Consider the following 23,559-nt stretch of genomic DNA (forward strand, 5'->3'; position numbering starts at 1 on the left):
CTTGAGTTACATATGGTTATCCCCATTACCATGCAATTCTTAAAGATTTCAGCCATCTTAATCGGGTCTTCTGTACTAATTCAATATAACTAAGGTACAATGACAATGATTTACAACATAAAAGTCATAAGACATCTTGAGTTACATAGAGCTCTAGATTCCAGAGAACAGTCCAGTTGCCTGACTATTTACTATGCTCTTAGTGTATAGTTATTAACCCTTTTACCCCCAAAGGACGTACTGGTACGTTTCACAAAAGCCATCCCTTTACCCCCATGGACGTACCGGTACGTCCTTGCAAAAAAATGCTATAAAAATTAGTTTTTCATATTTTTTGATATTTTTTTGAGAAAATTCAGGCATTTTCCAAGAGAATGAGACCAACCTGACCTCTCTATGACAAAAATTAAGGCTGTTAGAGCAATTTAAATAAAATATACTGCAAAATGTGCTTGGAAAAAAATAACCCCTTGGGGGTTAAGGGTGGGAAATTTCCAAATACCCCGGGGGTAAAAGGGTTAACCGTATGAAGTTGTTTCAATCATATATTTTAAACTTAAGTTACATATGGAAAATAATACTTACATCTTAGAAAGTAAGTGACAAACATGCCAATCAATACTACATTCATGATGGTTATCAGAAGAGCTGAGATGAATGGACGCTGAAATTTGTGCCAAGCCAGCAGCCAACCTATGCCACCAAGCACTGCTCCTAGCAGAGTGCCCCAACCTAACCCTAAGAAAGAAAACAGGGAAAACAACTAAGTATTACAAGTCTGTAATATTTCTAGCCTTTACAATACAGTCTAGAAGAACAGGTTTGAGTAGCTCAGCACTTACATAATTTGAGAGTAGGATAGATTGTTGAGATTTTAATCTTTTAAATATAAAACTTTATTTTGCTTATGCTATGCAATATTGTTTAGTGTGATGTGTACTACCTGATAGTCATGGTATTCAAGGGAAAAAGATAACAGTATCTTAATTTTCACTTTCAGATGATATGCCTCTAACAACCATCCCTGTGAACTAATGAAGCTGCAAAAGGAATTGGAAACATTAAAATTACTTGAGCATTTGACATTTTCGTCTGATTGAATTTCATAACCTGTAACGAAAAACAACAAAAAATTGCAAAATTTACACAAGTAAACCAATATTTTTTCCTCAGAGGACTTAAATGTAAAGGAAGACATTTGATACTTCTCAGGCATAACAAACTCTTGGGTTGTTGCTGTTAGAGGCAGCAAACTCCAGGCAGTCCTCACATGATATATATAGTACAATACAGTACAGTATTTACTTGCATCAGGCAATTTCCGTAAAAACAAAAACTTTCAACTACATTATTGTAGATACTATTCCCTGACTGTAGATAGTCAGAAAAGATCAGCCTTTCTATGAATTCTGCTTACGTTGTTCCCTTACCTTATTTGGGGATAGAAATAGTGATGGTGAACAAAGATTTTATACTATCTGTACTATACTTCTTTAGGTTTCTACTACTGTTAGGAAGGTACTGAAAAGCTATGCCCTTGAGTACAGTACAGTATTGCATTTTGGATCATAGCTTTACAATGTCACCGTTGGTGATGGATTAATGCTGTTCAGTCTATATTATATTGGAAACGTCGCTGTCTAACTATATGTTAGTAGGGAGTTTGAACCCTACTCAAGAGGGACAATTTCTAGTGGTGTCTTCTACCTCACTATTCTTGTGAGCCAGGAGGATTAAGGGGCCTGGCCAGTAAGCCAATATATAGGGGTATAGGACGAAAAATGCAAAATTCTGAAAAAATTCACTGAGCTTCGTATGGCAATGCAGAATGCGTATACAAAATATTTTGTCAAAATTCTTCTTACTTTCATAGTTACAGGGTAATTAGTAAAAATAACCCAATAAGCCAAAAACATTGATCCCTACAAGAAAATGCAGTATTTCTTCTGTTATCGTAAATTTTGATAATTTTTACATTTTAATACAAAACAAATTGTGAGCAATGGCATCTGTATAGATTTCATGAGTCACATGACAGGAAGTTAAGATTACAACCTTCATTGCTAGCACAAACCTCAGAGAGAGTAAACGTTTGAGTTTGACCTATGACATTCGATCGCTTTTACGTCTTTTTCTTGGTTTCAGCAAGAATTTCATCATACCAAAGAGGAAAAGACAATTTTAACATCTCGCTAATATGAGGAAGAAGAAAATTTGCTCTAATAAGAGTTCAGCAGTAAAGTAGAGAGTGTGTTATGGATGAAGGAGTGACCAGGAGCCTAAAGAGGCAAGATATTGAGCAAAGGGATCTTCATTTATAATTGAATTATGATAAATAACATTGTTTTAGTTTATCAATACCCAAAAAGGAACATAAAATTCATAATAATCATGATTTATTAATACTGTCTTTGTAAAAATACAAAGAAAAACTGAACGCCTATATCTCAAAACTATACTCATTGACCTTCAAATTCCATCTTCTCCCATAGTTTTAAAGATATAGCATTCAAATTTGGTATATAACCTAGGAAGACATTAAAAAACAATCAAATTAAGTGCTTTTTTTCCAATTTTTGTTTCATATATTTTTCTTACTTTTTCCCCTCATTTATAGGGTTTATTTTTTACCCTAATGAAAAAATGCATATCAAGCAAAAAATGACTTTTAGAAAAAAAAAAACTCTATTTGGAGGTCTACAGCAGGTCTATATAGGGTAGTAATCCAAGGTCTTAATATTAAGTATCAAGGGAGGAAATAGAAAGTGAAAAACACTAATTTTCAGGATAAATCGCCTTGGCGTCTCAAAACCGAAGGTCAGAGGCAAAAGTCCTATGCAGTTTAGAGATGTCTAAGTCACCTTATCAAATAGTATAAATGTCAAAGTCCTGTCCTTAAAAAATGGCATTAGCCAGCTCGCTCCCTTAGGAGGAACCAATAGATCTACCTGCTGAATCGTCAATAGCCTGTGCCTGGCCCTTCCTGGTCATAGCTTGATTGGAAAGGGGGTTGGGTGCTAATCATATGTACTGTATATACTGAATAGTTGGTCTTTAGAGACATTATTTTGTCTTTTGTCTCTGCTGCTCATGAATAACCTTTAAACTATGAAATCATTCAAATTTAGTCCTTGATGTTACTTGTGTTTGATACAATTCCCCAAATCAGCCAATTAAGATTTAGCTTATGAAGTTCTCCAATTAACTTCCACCTGGTCCTAAACCTTTTTGATGTTACTCTAGTTAACTGAATTTAGCCTGGTATATCAGAAGTCCGTAGTTACAGTGTCCATTGCTGCAAGCTTCTACATTGTGTGTGTGTGTGTGTGTGTAGGTGTGTGTTTCTGGTCATGCCCAGCTCTCCCTGTCTCTCGGGTAGGGGAAGAAGGAGGAACCATATCCTGGTGAGAGAAAGCTGTGTTTGCGCATGTACATATTCATCTAAATATTTAGCCACCATTTTTGATGGGTCGAATACACTAGTTGACAATAAATCTCAATAAAGGATTTGATGATACAAATACAAGAACTGTACCAAACTTACCATCAATTGATGCATTTTCAACTTGGGCAAAAAGTATGAAAAAAATCATCCAGAAGAACAAGAATCCTGATGTAAACATGGTAAAATTTAGCCAGCGATGTCCCAGGAACAAAAGTATTCCTCCGATAAACAGCAAGGAGGCACAAAATAGTTTTGCCAAAGGGTTTACTGAAAAGAAATCGATATGCATTATTTGAAAAGCATGTGAAATTTTCAAATTTTTCAGAACACTGTAAAAAATATAACACTTTTATACAATATAGCAAAAAATAACCACAAAATGATTCTCATGCAATTAAAATATACACACTCATAGAAAAGTCTTTGAAATTATTAAAAAAATAAAACCCATAAATATAATTTTACATAGCCCATTAAAATAAAAACATGGTCAAGTGATTCAAGGACATTAGACCAAAAGTCTATGACACTGGTTCCAAAAGTATTCAGCAAAAAATGGTGCCATAAAAACAAAAAGTATAAAAATTACTATAAGCAAGAAAAATAAAATCAAATAAATGCCCAACTTGTAAGGCTAAATAGTTGGAGAGTAACAGAGTGGGTTTCTTTTCATTTCTAATCAACTGAAGTTGGTACTATTGGAGAGTGATTTTACAGAAGTAAGGCAGTTTATAACTGAAGAGTTCTTTCGAAAACTTAGTATCTATCACAAATTCTTCTCACACAATTTTCCTTAAAAGCTATTTCCATTTCCCTACAGCATAATTATTCAAAAGGATTGTTTTAATGATAACATCTATGAGCAAAGAATCAATCTAATTACCTAGCTTTGTACAACTGTACTGTTCAGCATCAATAAAGTTGCAGCCATAGGAGACAGTTGGTGAATACAAAACACCACCTGAGCTATTATAGTTGGCTATTACACCAATCACAGCACCAACACCAGAATATGAAACAAACCATCTCACCAGCTTGGATGATGTATTGTTGTCCTTGGATATAGATACCTAAAAATAAAAAGGAAAAAATGAAATCATTGACTGAAAATCTAAGAATTTCTATCTTAGAAGGTAAACTTTAGTTTCATTCTCATCTAATGCATGAAATTACGAAAATATTATTTCATTTCCTTGATATATAAAATGTTTTAAAATAATTTGCCTTTTTCATAACTATACAAACCAAAGTCCTTTAATAGGAGCATACTTTCAGCAAGGCTGATATGTTGGCTACCGTTAGAGTTATGGGGTCCTTTGACTGTCCAGACAATGCTACACTGGATCCTTCTCTCTGGTTACAGTTCATTTTCCCTTTGCCTACACACACACACACCGAATAGTCTGATCTATTCTTTACATATTCTCCTCTGTCCTCATACACATGACAACACTGAGATTACCAAACAATTCTTCTTCACCCAAAGGGTTACTGCACTGTAATTGTTCAGTGGCCGCTTTCCTCTCGGTAAGTGTAGAAGAGACTCTCTAGTTATGGTACACAGCTCTTCTTAGAGAAGGACACTCCAAAAACAAACCATTGTTCTCTAGTCTTGGGTAGTGCATAGCCTCTGTACCATGGTTTTACACTGTCTTGGGTTAGAGTTCTCTTGCTTGAGGGTACACTCGGGCACACTATTTTATGTTATTTCTCTTCCCCTTGTTTTGTGAAAGTTTTTATAGTTTATATAGGAGATATTTATTTTAATGTTACTGTTCTTAAAATATTTTATTTTTCCTTGTCCCTTTCCTCACTTGGCTATTTTCCCTCTTGGATCCCTTGGACTTATAGCACCCTTCTTTTCCAACTAGGGTTGTAGCTTAGCAAGTGATAATAATAATAATAATACAGCTACAGTATTAAAACTTTATCAAGTTGGCTATACTTCAAAGCTCCTTCTCAGCATGGGGTTCCCACTGTGGAAATTTCTTAGCCCCCAGTCTGAGAAATTGGCTCAGGGCCAAACGGAAGCCCATCACCTGAGAGGTTTCTCCTGGCAAAGAAAGATGAGAAAATTAATAATTACCATACTGGCAGAGAGGCTCAGACTGAAGAAATAACCCATCTATGACACTAATAGCAGGAAATAGCCCACTTCCCTTCATAGAATGACCTTTAATGTCAGAATGCTAGAAAACCCAAAATCAATAAAAAAAAAATCTCCTTATAGACAAATGCACTAGATTTGCACAGATATCAGAGACTGACCATATTCCATACTGTATAATATCAGTGCCCACTCCATTGATGTGAAACGAATGTACTTCCTGCTTAATCAATGGAAAGATATCTGAAAATATCCAAGTGAGGAAAGGAAATAAGGAAACAGAGGGAATAGTGTGCCTGAATGTACTCCTAAGCAAGAGAATTCTAACCCAAGATAGTGCAAGACTATGGTATAGAGGCTATGGCACTATCCAAGACTAGAGAACAATTATTTGATTTTGGAGTGTCCTCCTAAAAGAGCTGCTAACCATAGCTAAAGAGTCTCTTCTACCCTTACCAAGTGGAAAATAGTCCCTCATACATACTGAATCCACTGATCTTTGAGCAGGGAAGAAAATATTACTTTGGTATTTTATGTTGTATTTCCTGTTCAAGCCTTTTAAAGAATAGTCCTTGAAGACTACACAGCACCTTCAAAACGTGTTTTTTCTTTGTAAAACCCCTTATTTACCCTAAAATTAACCTGATACAGGAGTCAATGTAGGGATGATCCGTTTAGCCATTGAATACTCACAAGCTTCCCATTAGTTCTGATTCCTTCCAACGTGCTTGTTGCTATCAGAGTATTCCAGTAGCTCTCCTGATCCAAATCCTTTTCGTACATATATGTTAAGTAAGTTTCATAATGTAACTCATAGTCCTCTGCAGGTAAATTAGAGCTCGGGTAGGCAGCAGCCCTAAAACTGACTTTGGTTGTGAGAACATTAGGAGCTACAACAAGGAATGGTTGTGGCATGGAAGGATTAGTAGCAACAGCAGTGGGGAACGCACCAGGCACCGGCTCTGTGGAGTGAAAAAAAAACCATGTAATGTATTTACCAACTGCATATGTAGTACGGTTATTAAAATCCTATCAAAGTACATGTCAGCCTATTTTAAGCAGATCTTTACTGGTTTAATCAAATACAGAAATGATTTAATAATGATTGTAATTCTGTCACAAATTCCTGCAAAATAGTGTAATGTAAAAAAAATACATAGAAGTGCATAAAAACAAAGCATTCAATGAAAATGATAAACAAATATTACAAATTTACCAGTTCACTATGAAATCTGCACCACTAACAAGTTAAGGTGGTCTTGAAAGAGTCCAACATACATACATACATATACCATGGCATTTCCCCCAATTTTGGGGGGTAGCTGACATCAACAAAGAAACAAAAACAAAAAGGGGACCTCTACTCTCTACGTTCCTCCCAGCCTAATAAGGGACTCAACCGAGTTCAGCTGGTACTGCTAGGGTTTCACAGCCCAACTTCCCACATTATCCACCACAGATGAAGCTTCATAATGCTGAATCCCTTACTGCTGCTACCTCCGCGGTCATCTAAGGCATCGGAGGCAGCAGCAGGGCCTACCGGAACTGCGTCACAATCGCTCGCCATTCATTCCTATTTCTAGCACGCTCTCTTGCCTCGCTCACATCTATCCTCCTATCACCCAGAGCTTCCTTCACTCCATCCATCCACCCAAACCTTGGCCTTCCTCTAGTACTTCTCCCATCAACTCTTGCATTCATTACCTTCATTAGCAGACATCCATTTTCCATTCTCTCAACATGGCCAAACCACCTCAACACATTCATATCCACTCTAGCTGCTAACTCATTTCTTACACCCGTTCTCACTCTCACCACTTCATTCCTAACCCTATCTACTCGAGATACACCAGCCATACTCCTTAGACACTTCCTCTCAAACACATTCAATTTCTGTCTCTCCATCACTTTCATTCCCCACAACTCCGATCCATACATCACAGTTGGTACAATCACTTTCTCATATAGAACTCTCTTTACATTCATGCCCAACCCTCTATTTTTTACTACTCCCTTAACTGCCCCCAACACTTTGCAACCTTCATTCACTCTCTGACATACATCTGCTTCCACTCCACCATTTGCTGCAACAACAGACCCCAAGTACTTAAACTGATCCACCTCCTCAAGTAACTCTCCATTCAACCTTGCACCACCTTCCCTTCTCGTATATCTCATAACCTTACTCTTACCCACATTAACTCTCAACTTCCTTCTCTCACACACTCTTCCAAATTCTATCACTAATCGTCCAAGCTTCTCTTCTGTGTCTGCAACCAGTACAGTATCATCCGCAAACAACAACTGATATACCTCTCATTCATGGTCATTCTCGTCTACCAGTTTTAATCCTCGTCCAAGCACTCGAGCATTCACCTCTCTCACCACTCCATCAACATACAAGTTAAACAACCACGGCGACATCACACATCCCTGTCTCAGCCCCACTCTCACCGGAAACCAATCACTCACTTCATTTCTTATCCTAACACATGATTTACTACCTTTGTAGAACCTTTTCACTGTTTGCAACAACCTTCCACCAACTCCATATAACCTCATCACATTCCACATTGCTTCCCTATCAACTCTATCATATGCTTTCTCCAGCTCCATAAACGCAACATACACCTCCTTACCTTTTGCTAAATATTTCTCGCATATCTGCCTAACTGTAAAAATGTGATTCATACAACCCCTACCTCTTCTAAAACCACCCTGTATTTCCAAGATTGCATTCTCTGTTTTATCCTTGATCCTATTAATCAATACTCTACCATACACTTTTCCAACTACGCTTAACAAACTAATACCTCTTGAATTACAACACTCATGCACATCTCCCTTACCCTTATATAGTGGTACAATACATGCACAAACCCAATCTACTGGTACCATTGATAACACAAAACACACATTAAACAATCTCACCAACCATTCAAGTAAAGTCACACCCCCCTCCTTCAACATCTCAGCTCTCACACCATCCATACCAGATGCTTTTCCTACTCTCGTTTCATCTAGTGCTCTCCTCACTTCATCTATTGTAATCTCTCTCTCATTCTCATCTCCCATCACTGGCACCGCAACACCTGCAACAGCAATTATATCTGCCTCCCTATTATCCTCAACATTCAGTAAACTTTCAAAATATTCCGCCCATCTTTTCCTTGCCTCCTCTCCTTTTAACAACCTTCCATTTCCATCTTTCACTGTCTCTTCCATTCTTGAGCCAGCCTTCCTTACTCTCTTCCCTTCTTTCCAAAAGTTCTTCTTATTCTCTTCATATGAATGACCTAATCCCTGACCCCACCTCAGGTCAGCTGCCCTCTTTGCCTCACGTACCTTGCGTTTTACTTCCACATTTTTCTCTTTATATTGTTCATACTTCTCTATACTAATACTCTGCAGCCATTCTTCAAAAGCCCTCTTTTTCTCTTCCACTTTTACCTTCACTCCTTCATTCCACCATTCTCTGCCCTTCCTCATGCTGCCTCCAAAAACCTTCATATTTACTAAAATTAATTTCCACCATAAGCTAAATTTGCAAATATTGTAGCCTCATTAAAGTTATCCGGTTTCCTGATAAATATCTAATTTTGTTAAAACAACAAAGCTCTCACACCTTGTAATGCATCCACTTAAATATTCTAGATATTTCACTGATAATTTCAATTGTATGAAATTTCTCACTCCAATTCATATGTTCTTTACTTTTATGATTCAATTCATGAGTTTTAACAGAAAAATAAATTACAGTATACTATGTCTAAATCATTCTAGAAGTTTTACTCTGGCTGTGAACTAACTGTTAAAAGTATTTTTCTATTTATATACATTCATTGAATGAATTAAAATATATTGTTGCACTGGTTCATTTGAGTCTCACTTCATAGTTTAACGACTACTTACCTTGCTTTTACTAATTTTACTTAATTTTCTGTTATTTCTCTACTAGGGTCTAGGGGTTTGAAGTATCATCCTGTTTTCCAAACTTAGGTTACACTTTGCTTTGAAATATTAACAATAATTATTCTACTTTCATTAAAAGCATAAGCAACAGTTTTCTGATGACAATTTGCAGATGAGATCAAGTATACAATATCCAACCATGTTACAAAGTATATACGGTAGATAAAAGGCAACACTACTCAACTTAAACAAGCTTGGACTCCTGCCTACTATAATGGATGCCCGGAATAAAACTAGATAGATCTAATTGAGTATCCAATGTACCTAACTGCTTCTCATAAGGTCACATTGCACACCATTGGACATATTCTACATCTAGATATTTCTATTCCCTTCACACAATTTTTTTCTCTTTTTATCTATGCATATATTAATTTTTACAAAATATATGTAATATCCGGTACATCAATGGAAAGCACTGTAAATATATTCAGCTACAGGATAAAATATTTTTTTTACAAGTCCTATCTCTAATAGTTTCTTTGGTGAGGGTTGGTGCTCACAGAATTAAGAAGTCTACGATCAAGATATTATAAAATGGCCGAAAACTTTTTTCCATATCCTTGGTATTCACAGAAAAACTGCGGATTTGTTTGCGACTGTTACAACTATAACACAGATATCCCTTTAATCTTATTTCTGGGAAAATTTTTTGGTCCTTTTCAAGATAAAATTTAGCAAAGAAATTAAGTACCATATTAACAACACCAGTAAACTATTTGTGTAACAAATGACATTGACCAAAAGCATAAAGTAAAAAACTATACAGTACAGTACCAGGAATAATGGAAAAATTACTGCATAGGTAATTTAATGAAAAATAACAAATTTGTAAGTAATTTGTATTTTTCCTAACATATACAAACCTATTTATTAAGGATTATACTTAAGGCAAAGTTGAAACTCGCCATAGGACTTCTCTAGCAAGGTAGATCTACCCCACCTCTCATAGACTCCTTTAAGGAAGGACTGGAATGTCAGGACCTCGGGGTTTTTAACTTGAGTCTGAGAGACTTCATGCCTGATTTTTTTAAAAATTGACATATGTTATGTATTTTCAAATTTAAGATCATTTTGCTCCCACAACTTTTCCTGTTTTTATCTCGTTTTCTATGCAAATCCCATTTTCTGTTCAAATCTCACTGACTAATGTGTTTTGTTTCTGTTTTTGTTATAGAAACGGTCCAGCTGGTGATCTCACAATATGCCACGTCACTGTAGCTGCTTTGGTTGTAAAGGGAACTATGATGGGACACCTTATGTAAAAGTCATATCCTTCCCAAAAGATCCTGAGGAGAGGGAGAGATGGATATTGGCAATGCCGAATGAGAAAGAAAGCTTGAGACGCTTGAAGGAGATATATATTTGTGAGACACATTTCAATTGTGAATGGGTGTCAGTTAAGGGTGGCAAGCGACCCAAACAACCTCCATCAATATTTCCTGGAATACCAAAATCAGCTTTGAAGCAGGTTACCTCAGCCCCACGCCCAACATCATCTTCTACATCACAATCAAGAGCTAAAAAGGTGCATGCAGCTGCTGAGGCTGCAGACAAAATCCGAGATTTTGACCAATTTCGCGCCAAAATTAGCTCCTATTTTCCTGGTTTTAACGTCATAAAAGACCAGAAAGATCTCTACCTATCAAGAACTGACGCTACTGGACAAACTGTCAAGCAGTTCTTTTATCTACAATGAGTCAACTCACCTTTTGGATTCCTATTCTTGAATAGAGTTGAGAAAGATGGCACTGAGGTGCCTAAACGACTTATTCCTTTGCAAAAGAACAGATTGCTCTCAAAATGGTCCCAGATTGGATCCATAACTGAACAGGTAAACACCTATGAGTACACAAGCCAGGAAAGTCTCCAGTACATAATAAGCCAGCTCTGCAAAATGACTGAGGCAGAATCTAGTTCCCGTGTGCTTGATTGCGACAAGAATTGTACTTCTTCCATAAATCCAGATGAGCGAAGTGAACTCATTGACGAGATCACTCCTCAAGACACTCGGGAGCTCTTGAGGTCTGCTGATAACCTTAAGCATAAAGTTGTATATTTGGCTGGATACCTTGTTCATAAATATTGTAATAGCACTAGTAAGGAGGATATCATGGATGATGAAGATGGTAACGAGGTGTCATCTGAGTTCTTAGATCATTTGAATAGAGGTGGACTGAGTGTGCCAACTATTTCAACTGTCTTTTTTGTACATAATGCCTATAATTTGCATGCCATGACTAAAATGCATTGCTGCTTTCATTTTGCTGAATTGTTATCTTTTGTAGATGCACCTTTAGCTACTAATAATGCAGCATGTACGACTTTAGCCAACATTCTATTGAAAGCTCAGGTTCTCAATGTAAGTGACAAAGAAAAGGCTGTGAGATGCCTCAGGAGGCAAGAAAAGCTCTCCATCTAGCGATGTTCATCTAATCAAATGTTAATGTCTTTGAGTTTTGTTGTGATGAGAAATACCGTTCTTTATTTCTTATTTTAGTGTTTCATTGTTTTAGGGCTTGTTTGGAATGTTTGAGTAATACAATATTTGACAATATATATTAAATTTGGACAGAACTACAGACTTGCCTCTTATTATAATCAGCCATCCCTCACCATCTATGAGTTACACACAAAAACGAGTAAAAATGACCAAAATTCACTATTTTGACCTTGAAATATGACCTTTTGACCTTGAAGATGATGAAGATGACCCAAGGTGGTGTTGAAAATGTCACTATTGAACTCACCGTCCTCAAAAACCCCCATTTAGACTCAGAGAACGTGTTTCTAGCCCTTCTTAGAAGTCATTTTAGTCCAGGACTCAAGTTAATCTTTCAGACTCAAGTTAAAAACCCCGATCAGGGGACGTTCCAGTCCTTTCTTGAAGGACGATATATGACAATATATATTAAATTCGGACAGCTCTGCAGACTTGCCTCATATTATAATCAGCTATCTCTCACCATTTATGAGTTACACACAAAAAACGAGCAAAAATGACCAAAATTCACAAATTTGACCTTGATAAATGACCTTTAGACCTTGAAGATGACCCCAGGTGGTGTTGGAAATGTTACTATTGAACTCACCATCCTCAAAAACCCCCATTTTGATCCAGAGAACGTGTTTCTAGCCCTTCTAGAAGTCATTTTATTCCAGACTCAAGTTAATCTTTCAGACTCAAGTTAAAAACCCCGAGCAGGGGACGTTCCAGTCCTTCCTTAAAGGAGTCTATGTCACCTCTAGTTAGTGGGGGGTAGGCAGGGTAGCTAGCCACCCAGCACACACACGCAACTGTGTTCTCTAGTCACTTTTTATTGCAGACAGGACTTCTAAGGGGAGAGGTGATGCCTGGCCAATGTGTATAAATAGCTTCAGGTTTGTATACATTAGGAAAAATACAAATTACTTACAAATTTGTCATTTGTTCTGAGAATTGTACAAACCTTTCGCTATTTATTACCCCCTTAGGAGGGTGGAAGTCTGGTCTTGGACCCGGAGTTTCCTAAAACGTGTTCCGCACGTAACCGAGAGAAACCCTGACACCTTGCTTGACTATTCGTGTAAAGTATGGTTAGCAGCCTGAGAAATTTTGGTGAATGTGTGGTGCTAGCAGTGTCACTAGTCTAGGAAGAACATTCCGAGAAACGTAGGAATCTTAGAATCAACCATAGACGTTACCCAATCCCACCTCGCCAGGGGGTATGGGAACGCAACAAGTATACTGTATCTAACTATACCAGGTTACACAAGGGAAAAATGATTCTACTTGCAGACAGTGGAGGTCAACTTTACATAGTACAGTAGAGTTGTTGCCCCGTAGGGGAGAATATGAAAGAAAGAAAGATCCAGTCATTCCTCCCAGGCTTATCCATGCTTAATCCCTGCCCTCCCCATCTGCTACATGTCCATCAAGGAGCTTGAGGCATTATAAACCATTTATTGTGCACCCATCCCAGGGACAATGGAAGTGGGCAGTGGAGGTCTTAAGCGCTCTGAACGGCAAGAAAGGCGAGCAAAGAAATGAATGAATGAATGAATGATTTTAAGTTTTCAGGCATCCTGACATCTAAGGTCATTGACGCCGGTAACATTTAATTTATGTATACAAAAGTAAAAAATGAAATAAAATAAAAAAAATTAAAGAGTATTCAATTAAAATCATAAATATTGAATGTCATAAAAGTTAAATATTTTTCAGAAGACCTGCTTCTGAAAGAAATCTAAAAATGCCACTTGCATGGTAGGCCACATCATTTCCAAGAATCTTGGCAAGAATGAACCTGCCACCCTCACCTCGAGCCTCAAATAAATATCTATTCCGCAAGATGTTGTAATTGGGGCATTCGGTCAACAAATGCCTTACTGTTAGAGGTACTAAACAGTTGTCACAATACGGTTGGTGTTGGCCCTTCAGCAGAAACTCATGTGTCAACCGAGTGTGACCAATACGGAGACGACAAAGAGACGTCTCCCATTTTCGGGGCATCATATTATACCTCCAAGGAGATATGTCATTTGTTACTTCCCTCATTTTATTGCCATCTTGACTATCCCATTGCTGTTGCCATTTATTGCAAACCAATTTCTTGATGTCAGGTAAGAAATCATTACAGGGAATGGGATACCTTCTTGGCAGCAACTCGGATGCAGCCTCCTTAGCCAGTGAATCTGCCTTCTCATTCCCGGACACACCTACATGTGCTGGAACCCAACAAAATTGAACTGTTATACCTCTCCATCCAATAATGAAAAGCCATTCTAAAATCTTTAAAACTAGAGGGTTATTAGAATTAAAAACTTCCATAGCTTGAAGGACACTCCTTGCATCACTAAAAATTGTAAAATTACCCTCCTTCTCCAACGCTATTTTCACAATAGCGGTTAATATGCCATACAGTTCGGCAGTAAATATGGAAGCGGTCAGAGGAAGTGCACCTCTACAATTAAAACCATTACTATGTACTCCAAATCCAACGCCAGCATCAGATTTGGAGCCATCAGTATAGATAAAAGTTGATCCTCTATGTTCTTTAACATGTTCATTAAAAAGAGACCTGGCTTCTATGTCTGACATATTCTTCTTATCTCCAATAAAATATTTACAAAAAGATATCTCTGGTAACTTCCATGGAGGCGTTGATGATACCTTGAATGGAAGTACCTTATTTCTAATTATATCCAGACTATTTAATAATCGTTTCACCCGAAAGCCATAAGGTTGAGGAGATTTTGGGTGCAACTCAAAGTATGATGCGTGTCTTACAAGGCTTGCAGTCTGAAAGGCTAGAGAGTTAGGGAGTCTTTGCAATCTAAACCAATACCGAAGAATGGAAGACATTCGGTAAAGGTCTAGAGGTAACTCTCCAGCATCAACAAGGAGACTTGGGATAGGCGAGGTTTTAAAAGCTCCAGTAGACAATCTAATACCTGCATGATGTATCGAATCTAATATTTTTAACCGGCTTGGGGTGGCTGAAGAATATACCTCACAACCATAACTAATTTTGGAAAAAATCAAGGCCTTGTATAATTTTAAAATAGTATTACGGTCTGCCCCCCATGATGTATGGGACAATACTTTTAAGATATTCAGAGCTTCAACACATTTAGCTTTTAGCGCTTTTAGGTGAGAAACCCATGTAAGTTTACAGTCAAATATCAAACCTAAAAATTTGGTTTCCGATACACATGGTATCCGTTGACCTTTAATGTATATATCCGGGTCTGGATGTACTCCCCGGATACGACAAAAATGGACAATGGTAGTTTTACTTGTCGAGAACTTAAATCCATTCATGTCAGCCCACTGGATAATTTTATCAATAGAGAGTTGGATTTTTCTCTCAACCATTGCCATTCTAGTGCCAGCAAATGATATTGAGAGATCATCCACAAATAATGTTGAGAGAACATCCTGGGGAATGGCTGAGGATATCCCATTAATTGCTAGTGCAAAAAGGGTTACACTCAGCACACTACCCTGAGGAACTCCTTCTTCCTGGCACTTACTCTCTGATAGAGTTTCCCCAACTCTCACTTGAAAAACTCTACGTGAAAGAAATGCCAGAATAAATAGTGGCAGCTCTCCTCTCAATCCCAATTCATGAATGGTTTTAAGAATACCATATCTCCATGTGGTATCATATGCCTTTTCAAGGTCAAAAAATACTGTAACATGGTGCTGTTTGGAAGCAAAGGCTTCACAAATAGAAGACTCAAGTCATATCAACACATCAGTCGTTGAGTGCATTTTTCGGAATCCACATTGAATCGGTGTTAAAATACCTTTCTTTTCAAGGTACCATATCAGCCTTGCATTGACCATCTTCTCCATGATTTTACATAAACAAGATGTCAATGCAATAGGACGATAGTTTGCTGCTAAAAACTTGTCTTTACCGGGTTTTAAAAAGGCTAAAATAATGGCTAGTTCCCAAACACTTGGGTAACTATGATCATGCCATATTCTATTAATAATGCTTAAAATAAATAGCTTTGTATTAAAATGTACATGTTTAATCATTGCATATGGAATTCCATCGGGTCCAGGGGCTGTATCGTTGCAATGAGCAAGTGCGGAATCAAATTCTCTTTCAGTGAAAGGAGAATTATATGACTCTTCCCTTGTTGCAAAATTTAAAATTTTCTTTTCTTCAGTGCTCCTATACTGGTGACCAGGGGCTCCTTCACACTTGCTGGATACATTTGAAAAATGATTAGCCAGGGCATTGCTAACTTCATTTGCTTCAGTTACATACTGGCCATTCACCTTCAACACTGGTGGTGGGTTGGGGGTGAATTTGCCAGCTATCTTTTTTACTTTCCTCCACACAGAAGATGGTGGTGTTCTACTGTTAATGGAGGAAACAAAAGACATCCATGACTGGCGTCTTGCTTCTTTCATGGTACGACGGAACTGTGCTCTACATTTCTTGTACAGTAGGGTCCCGAATTAAGCGTGTTCGAATTACACGATTCCCCTTTTCCGCGATCACTATTTTTCAAAAATAAATTTTCTGTATCTGCGAGGCTGTTCAAAGTTCGCGAGTCAAGCACTACAAAATGTATCAAATCTATTGTCTTTTTAAGTATATTGGTAGCCCTAAATACGGTGATTTGTAATAAATGTTACAAAACAATATTAACATTACATTTCATTAACATAATTTCATAATGAATAGCCTATTTAAGGATAAAATTCCACATCAACAATGAAATCAACTGTTAACTGTGCGAGTCCAGCTGACAAAATGTAAACAGAAATGTGGTTACGTTCTCGGCAATCTTTATCTTTCTCCAACCTTACGATAATTGTAATGGTAGTGTTAATGATGGTATATTAAAGCATTATTTTTGTTTAGTACAGTATATTTAAAAGCCTTATTTTTCCCTCTGGGCGTTCAAGGTTTTCACGAGTAGACTGGGTTCGTTTATCGGCAGTGAATAGCCTAAACTTCGGTAACGAGTCGTCAATATTTTGTCATATTTTAAACAGTATACATTTGATTTGCAAACATTGGTTTTGTAGAGTAGACGGTAAAAGAAAATCTAGAGAGAGAGAGAGAGAGAGATTTGATGGTAGAAATCTCTCTCTCTCTCTCTCTCTCTCTCTCTCTCTCTCTCTCTCTCTCTCTCTCTCTCTCTCTCTCTCTCTCTCTCCGTAAGAAATAAAACCATAGTTCACATATGGCAACTTGAGTTTAAGAATGAAACTAACATGAATATTGTTAGTTGTGGCGATCAATTCCTCGCTTCAGGGGGTACACGAAACAAAAACACGACATTCACTTACAACAGCTGATTCTCTCTCTCTCTCTCTCTCTCTCTCTCTCTCTCTCTCTCTCTCCCCCCTCTCTCTCTCTCTCTCTCTCTCTCTCTCTCTCTCTCTCTCTCTCTCTCTCTCTCTCTCTCTCGTAAGAAATAAAACCATAGTTCACATATGGCAACTTGAGTTTAAGAATGAAATTAACATGAATATTGTTAGTTGTGGCGATCAATTCCTCGCTTCAGGGGGTACACGAAACAAAAACACGACATTCACTTACAACAGCTGATTTTCTCTCTCTCTCTCTCTCTCTCTCTCTCTCTCTCTCTCTCTCTCTCTCTCTCTCTCTCTCTCTCTCTCTCTCTCTCTCTCGTTATACAATACTTACAAATAGATGAAGAAACCAAAATCGGTTTTCTTGAAGTGTCAATTAAATACAAAACGAAAAAATTATACCGTGTATACATCCATTTCAATCATAGCTTAAAATACGGTAACCGATTTCGTCCGCAAACCACTATTTTTTAGGAAACACCATTCTATTCCAGAAAATTTTTACTCTTTAAATGTCAATTGTGCTATAATAAAACATGTACTTATGTTGTTAAATTTTGGGTGTGTTTTAAAAATCGAGTATTGCTAACTTATTTTTGTTTTACTTTTGGCTGTGATCACATCAGCTGATGTCTAGCTTCCGCGCGAATACAATAACAAAGAATTGTTTACACCATCTCTTAACTTATTCAAACCATCTATACAGTTAATATTACATAAACACCAATGTGTTATAACCTATCATATTTATTGTTTAGTACTTTAAAACCATCCCCCTCTCTCTCTCTCTCTCTCTCTCTCTCTCACATCGAACGTTATAGCAGTAACCTAATTGTTCGGTGACTTTAAAAATAGGCCTAGTACTTTCTTCTTTTACCTTTTTTGCATATGGATCCATAATTGAGGTGGGTACAAGTTGACTTATAACTGAAGTTAGGAAAAGTATTTTGGATATGGAAAGGACAATAATCTTTCGTAACAGTTTAGAATTATCGTAAGTTATCACTCTGTCATTAGCGGCAGTTTGCTATTGTGGATTAAACGCATAAGGAAAAAAAATTTCCAGCTTTGCTACGAATTTAGGAATTTATATGGATACGGTAAGTAAAATATTTGTAATAACATAATGTTTACTAAATGTTTGTAATATCATTAGTTATGACTTAGATCATGTGTGTTTAATGCATTCGTTTGTTTATTATGATCGAAGATGGAGCGTAAACAAATGGAAGGTTTCCGTTTCAGGCGGCATCATAAAGAAAAACATTTCATAAATGGCATTCATTTCATTTATTTGAAAGTTCTAATAAAAAATAATTAGAACATTGGTAATAACAAATTCAACATATAATCTATACTTGGTAAAATTGCTGTCAATTCAAAAACACAGATGTATAAATGCGTCTGTTTCTTCGTTGTGATCAGAGATAAACGTAAACAAAACATTGATTGTCGTTTTCTATTGTGCTTTTTAGCGTGTTTAGGAAACGCATGATATAAAATCGCCTTTATTTTGATAATTCTGGATTTTCAATCATACAACAAGCTAGTCTATAGAGTGATGGTTTTGCTATTCACCAGTTGTATTATACAATAGATATGACAAACATTAAAATTTGTCTGTATTTTGGGTTGTGTTATAACGGGAAATATATGGTGTTTACACCTATCCTGGTTGTAATTTCAACCATTTTTCAAGTTATTAGAACTTTAAAGTATATTAAATGTTTTATTTATTTACAAGAACAATTTGATATTATAAAGAAATACAGTATAGTACAAAGAAAGTATTGGAAATGGGTAGTAAACACATTTGAATAGGCAAATTGCTGGTTGCCATGGCCGCAATGGAATTATTTCTGTTAGTTGTGTGTTTCGAAATTCGCGATTTTCCATTTACACGAGGTCATTAATCGACCAAATTCTCGCATAATTCGGGACCCTACTGTACATAGTTAAATTCTCATCAGTTCTGCGTCTACGCAATTGTGTTAGAGATCTTCTTGTGGCTCTGTGGAGTGCAGTTAGTTCTGAAGACCACTACGGGACTGGTCGTCGTTTGAATAACCCGCAAAGAAATGATGAGCTGACGAATGGTGAGCTGTCGAACAGCGAGCCGGCGGATGACAAGCTGACGAATGTTAATCGGCGAACGGCGTAATCAGTAAGCTGTCAAGGGGTGATCTGGTGATTGGCGAGCTGACAAACGGTGATCTGGAAACGGCGTGTTGGCAAATGGAGATCAGCAAGCCGACAAATGGCACTCGGTAAGCTGGCAGAAGGTACCAATCGCCGAACGGTGGGTTGGTGAACGGCAATCAACGAATGTTGATCAGTGAACGGCGATCGGCGAGGTGGTGAACGGTGTTTGGAGAAATGGCTAAAGTTGGTGATCGAGGAACGACAAGCTTGCGATCGGCGAAGGGCAAGCTAGTGAACAGCGATCGGCGAGCAGGCGAACGGCGCACGGTGAACTGATGAAGTTGATGATCAGTGAATGATGCTCTGGCGATCGGCGAGCTGGCGAACGGCGAACTGTGAGCTGGTGAATGGTAAGCTGGCAAATCAGCAATTGCCGAGCTGTCGAACAGCAAGCTGATGAGCGGTGAACGGCGATCAGGGAATGACAGTTGACGAATGGTGAGCTGGCTAATGGCAATCAGTGGGATAGTGATCGGCAAGCTGATGATCGGCGAACAAAGAATGGTCAAACGACAATTGATGAACATTGAGCAGGTTGAGTAGGCAAGTGGCAAGCTAGCGATTGGTTAGCTGAAGAACGGAGATCGGCGAGCAGGGAAACCATGTTCTGCAGGTGGCGATCGGTGGACAGTGAGCAGAGGCTGATGAACAGGGAGTCTGTAAATGGCCCGGAGAGCGACAACCATGAGCTGGCGAACGGCGAGAGATGATCACAGGCTGATACAAACGGCTGCTCTGGAAGAGGAAAAGCAGGGAAAGGACGAAACCAATTCCCACTGGAGGAATCCCCTAAGAAAAGACCGAACCGGTGAAGGCAGGCTCCTGCCAAAAGGGATAAAAGACCAACATCTGTTTCCCATGACGGCAACCCTAACGTAAGGAGGAAAATTGCCAATCAGTGGCTGGTGTGGGGACTCTTCCTCGGAAGGCAAAATTCCAACATCTGGAGGCGAACCCCAAGCAGCTCTCTGCATCCCCTCAACAAGCTCTAGCTCAAATTGAAGGTTGATATCGAGTGTTGCCTGGGAACAAAACTGAAGCTTGTTCTCTGGGTTCCCAGCGAAGGACGTCAGAGATGGACAGGAATGGACGAATCAAAACACCGTCGGAGGAATTCCCCGAAAGGGAGACCAAGCAGGCAAAAGAAGTCTATCCCACGGACGGGAAAAAACAACCAACTCCTGTTGCCGCTGTCGGTAATTCTCCCAACGAGAAGGAAGTTTGCCGAACAATGTGTGGTGGAGGGACTTTCCTTCGGAAGGGAAAATTCCCACACTTGGGAGATATACCTCTGGGCAGCGCTAACTGCTTCCCTTCAACGAGCTCTATCTCAACTTGAAGGTTGACACCGAGTGTTGATTGAGAACAAAACCGTACCTTGTTCTCTGAGTTCCCCACCGAAGGGCATGAATGGAAGAATCCAATTCCCACCGGCGGAATCCCCCAAAGGGAAGATCGAACAGGTGAAAAAAGTCTCTCCTGCAGACGAAAAAACAACCAACTCCTGTTGCCGGTGTCAGCAATTCTCCCCGCGAGCAGGAAGGTTGCCGAACAGTGGGTGGTGGAGGGACTTTCCTTCGGAAGGGAAAATTCAAACACCTGGAGACGAACCTACGGGCAGCGCTCTCTGCTTCCCTTAAATGAGCTTTATCTCAAATTGAAGGTCGACATAGAGTGTTGACTGAGAACATAGGTGAAGCTTGTTCTCTGCCACCCCCCCCCCCAAGAGGTTACCCAACAAAGGGTAGGAATGGACGAATCCAATTCCCGTAGGCGAAATCCCCCGAAGAAAAACCGAACAGGTGAAAGAAGTTTCTCCCAAGGACGGTAAAGAATTACCAACCTCTGTTGCCGCTGTCGGCAATCCTTCCCACAAGCAGGAAGGTTGCCGAACAGTGGCAGGTGGAGGGACTTTCCCTCGGCAGGGAAATTCCACCTGCAGGCAAACCTCCGGGCCGCACTAACCTGCTGCCCTTCATGTGGTCTATCTCAAACTGAAGGTTGACATAGAGTGTTGCCCAACATTGAAGCCAAAACCAAAGCTTGTGCTTTGGGTTCCCCCCAAAAGGGTTACCAGAAGAAGAGCAGGAATGGTCGAATCCAATTCCCGCTACAGAGAAACCTCGAGGGAGTGTTGTCGCTGTCGGCAATTCTCCCCGAAAGCAGGAAGGTTGCCAAACACTGGCTGGTGGAGGGATTTTTCCTTGGAAGGGAAAATTCCAACACCTGGAGGCCCACCTCTAGGCATCATTCTCTGCTTCCCATCAACCAGCATTGTTCGAGTTGAAGGTTGGCATGGAGCACTACAGTACTTGTAAAAAGTGGCTGAAGCTCGTTTCTAGGGTCACCCTGAAGAGATCCCCCTCCCTGACTGGAATACCTAAAGGCACCCAGTCTGCCCCTGCCCTTGTTCCTATGCCAGTGTTAGAATGAAGGAACAGAAGTAGAATGTGTTGCATAAACTGTAACACTCTCAGAAGCATAGTATAAAGAAAAAAAAGAACAATGAAAGAAGTAAGTCAAAGGCTAGAAAAACCAATGGGGAGGAGAGTCAGTTGAATGTCTAATTTTACCAAGCCAAAAGCAAAAAGTGACTAGACAACTTAGGTGTGTGTGTGTGTAAGCGAGGTTGCCGGTTACCCTGCCTATCCTCTTGCGAACTAGCGGTGGGGTAGTTCCACCTCGCTAGAAAAGTCTTATGGCCAGTTTCAGCTTTGTTGAAAGTATAATCCTTAATAAATAGTTAAAGGTTTGAGGAAGTGTCAGAACAAATATGAAATACATTCAAGAAATTGCATTATTTTTAGATAATAAATCCCAGTTATCCAAACCTTTGTCAAACAGCAGGGGACATAAAGAGGGGTCCTCACCATGAAAAAATAGAAAAGCCAGTCCCAAAAGGATTTAATCCTAATAAAATCCTAATACAAGCTGGAAGCAGAATTAACCTGTCCTGAATGCAATATAAAATACTATAAAAATTTATTGTCTGATAATTTTCCCAGATTTTAACATTTGATCAAACATTATAAACTACAGTACAATAGTTTCGTAATTGAGTATGAAAATGTAACAAATTTTTACTTAGTTAAGTTTCAGGAGTAAGAGAGAAAAACATTAAAAGATTCTATCATTATTGTTACCAGCAGGGAAAGTAGCCTAGTGAGGAAAGGATATACATATGGCAATAAATGAACTAAATATCAAAATTGATTAATAAAAAAAAAAATACTTTAAGATCAGTAATAATAGTAAAACAGATCTGTCACATGAAAAGAGACATGTAAAGCTGTTCAAAAGAAAAGCATTTGCAGCAACTTTGAACTTCTGAAGTTCCTCCAATTCTAAAAAAATCTTGAAAAATTGTATTTTGGATAAAAGTTCAGTGGTTAACTTTAGCTAAAAGAATTTTAAATAAGAAATAGACAGGTCAATAACTTACCACTGCTGCTATAGTTTCGAACAATAAATAAAACAGTTAAGTTTTTATGATGCCAATTGGCAAGGTAGACTTCATTATGTGTTACGTTCAGTCCCTCCATCTTTATATATATCCCAGGATTAGTTCCATTGGTATAGGAACCTGGCTCGGGATTCCTGAAATATAGAACAACTTGAAAGTACAATTGCACTAATACAACTTACAAATTTTCTAATGTCCTAGTAAATAATATAGCAAATCTTGAAATTTATTTCTATTTTTCCTATTATACAAAGCTGAATCCTTTAAAATAGGGATATTTCTTCATCGGTGCTCGGAGAGCTATTAAATTGTTCACAAGGTAGTTCGTTCATCACAAGTAGTGAGAGGATGAAGCTTATTTGTCACATAATAGCCACTTTTGTTCTAGGCCTAAGCCTGAGACTCGAGTACATTAAATGATCTTGCAAGGGCTTGTGGGTAGCATACATAAGGTACAGAGAAGCAAAGGTGGTCCAATATCTTCAGGCTTACATTTCAACTCCAAACACACCGATAGGTAATGAAAAAGCTACTTGAAGGGAAAT

At 38.4% G+C, this 23,559-nt stretch overlaps 1 protein-coding gene across 1 annotated transcript in view; it reads right to left on the reverse strand.

Annotated features, from left to right (window-relative positions):
• LOC137638738 (transmembrane 7 superfamily member 3-like) overlaps positions 1-23,559 on the reverse strand; it is an 86,312-nt gene that overhangs the window by 34,911 nt on the left and 27,842 nt on the right. Inside the window, exons 3-7 of the mRNA XM_068371079.1 lie at positions 22,994-23,148; positions 6,246-6,514; positions 4,329-4,515; positions 3,545-3,712; positions 586-738 (exon numbers count right to left, since the gene is read on the reverse strand). Of these exons, the coding sequence (XP_068227180.1) occupies positions 586-738; positions 3,545-3,712; positions 4,329-4,515; positions 6,246-6,514; positions 22,994-23,148 (932 nt within the window). The remainder of the gene's footprint in view (positions 1-585; positions 739-3,544; positions 3,713-4,328; positions 4,516-6,245; positions 6,515-22,993; positions 23,149-23,559) is intronic.

The sequence above is a fragment of the Palaemon carinicauda genome, chromosome 3 (genome assembly GCF_036898095.1).
Source record: "Palaemon carinicauda isolate YSFRI2023 chromosome 3, ASM3689809v2, whole genome shotgun sequence".
Taxonomy (NCBI): domain Eukaryota; kingdom Metazoa; phylum Arthropoda; class Malacostraca; order Decapoda; family Palaemonidae; genus Palaemon; species Palaemon carinicauda.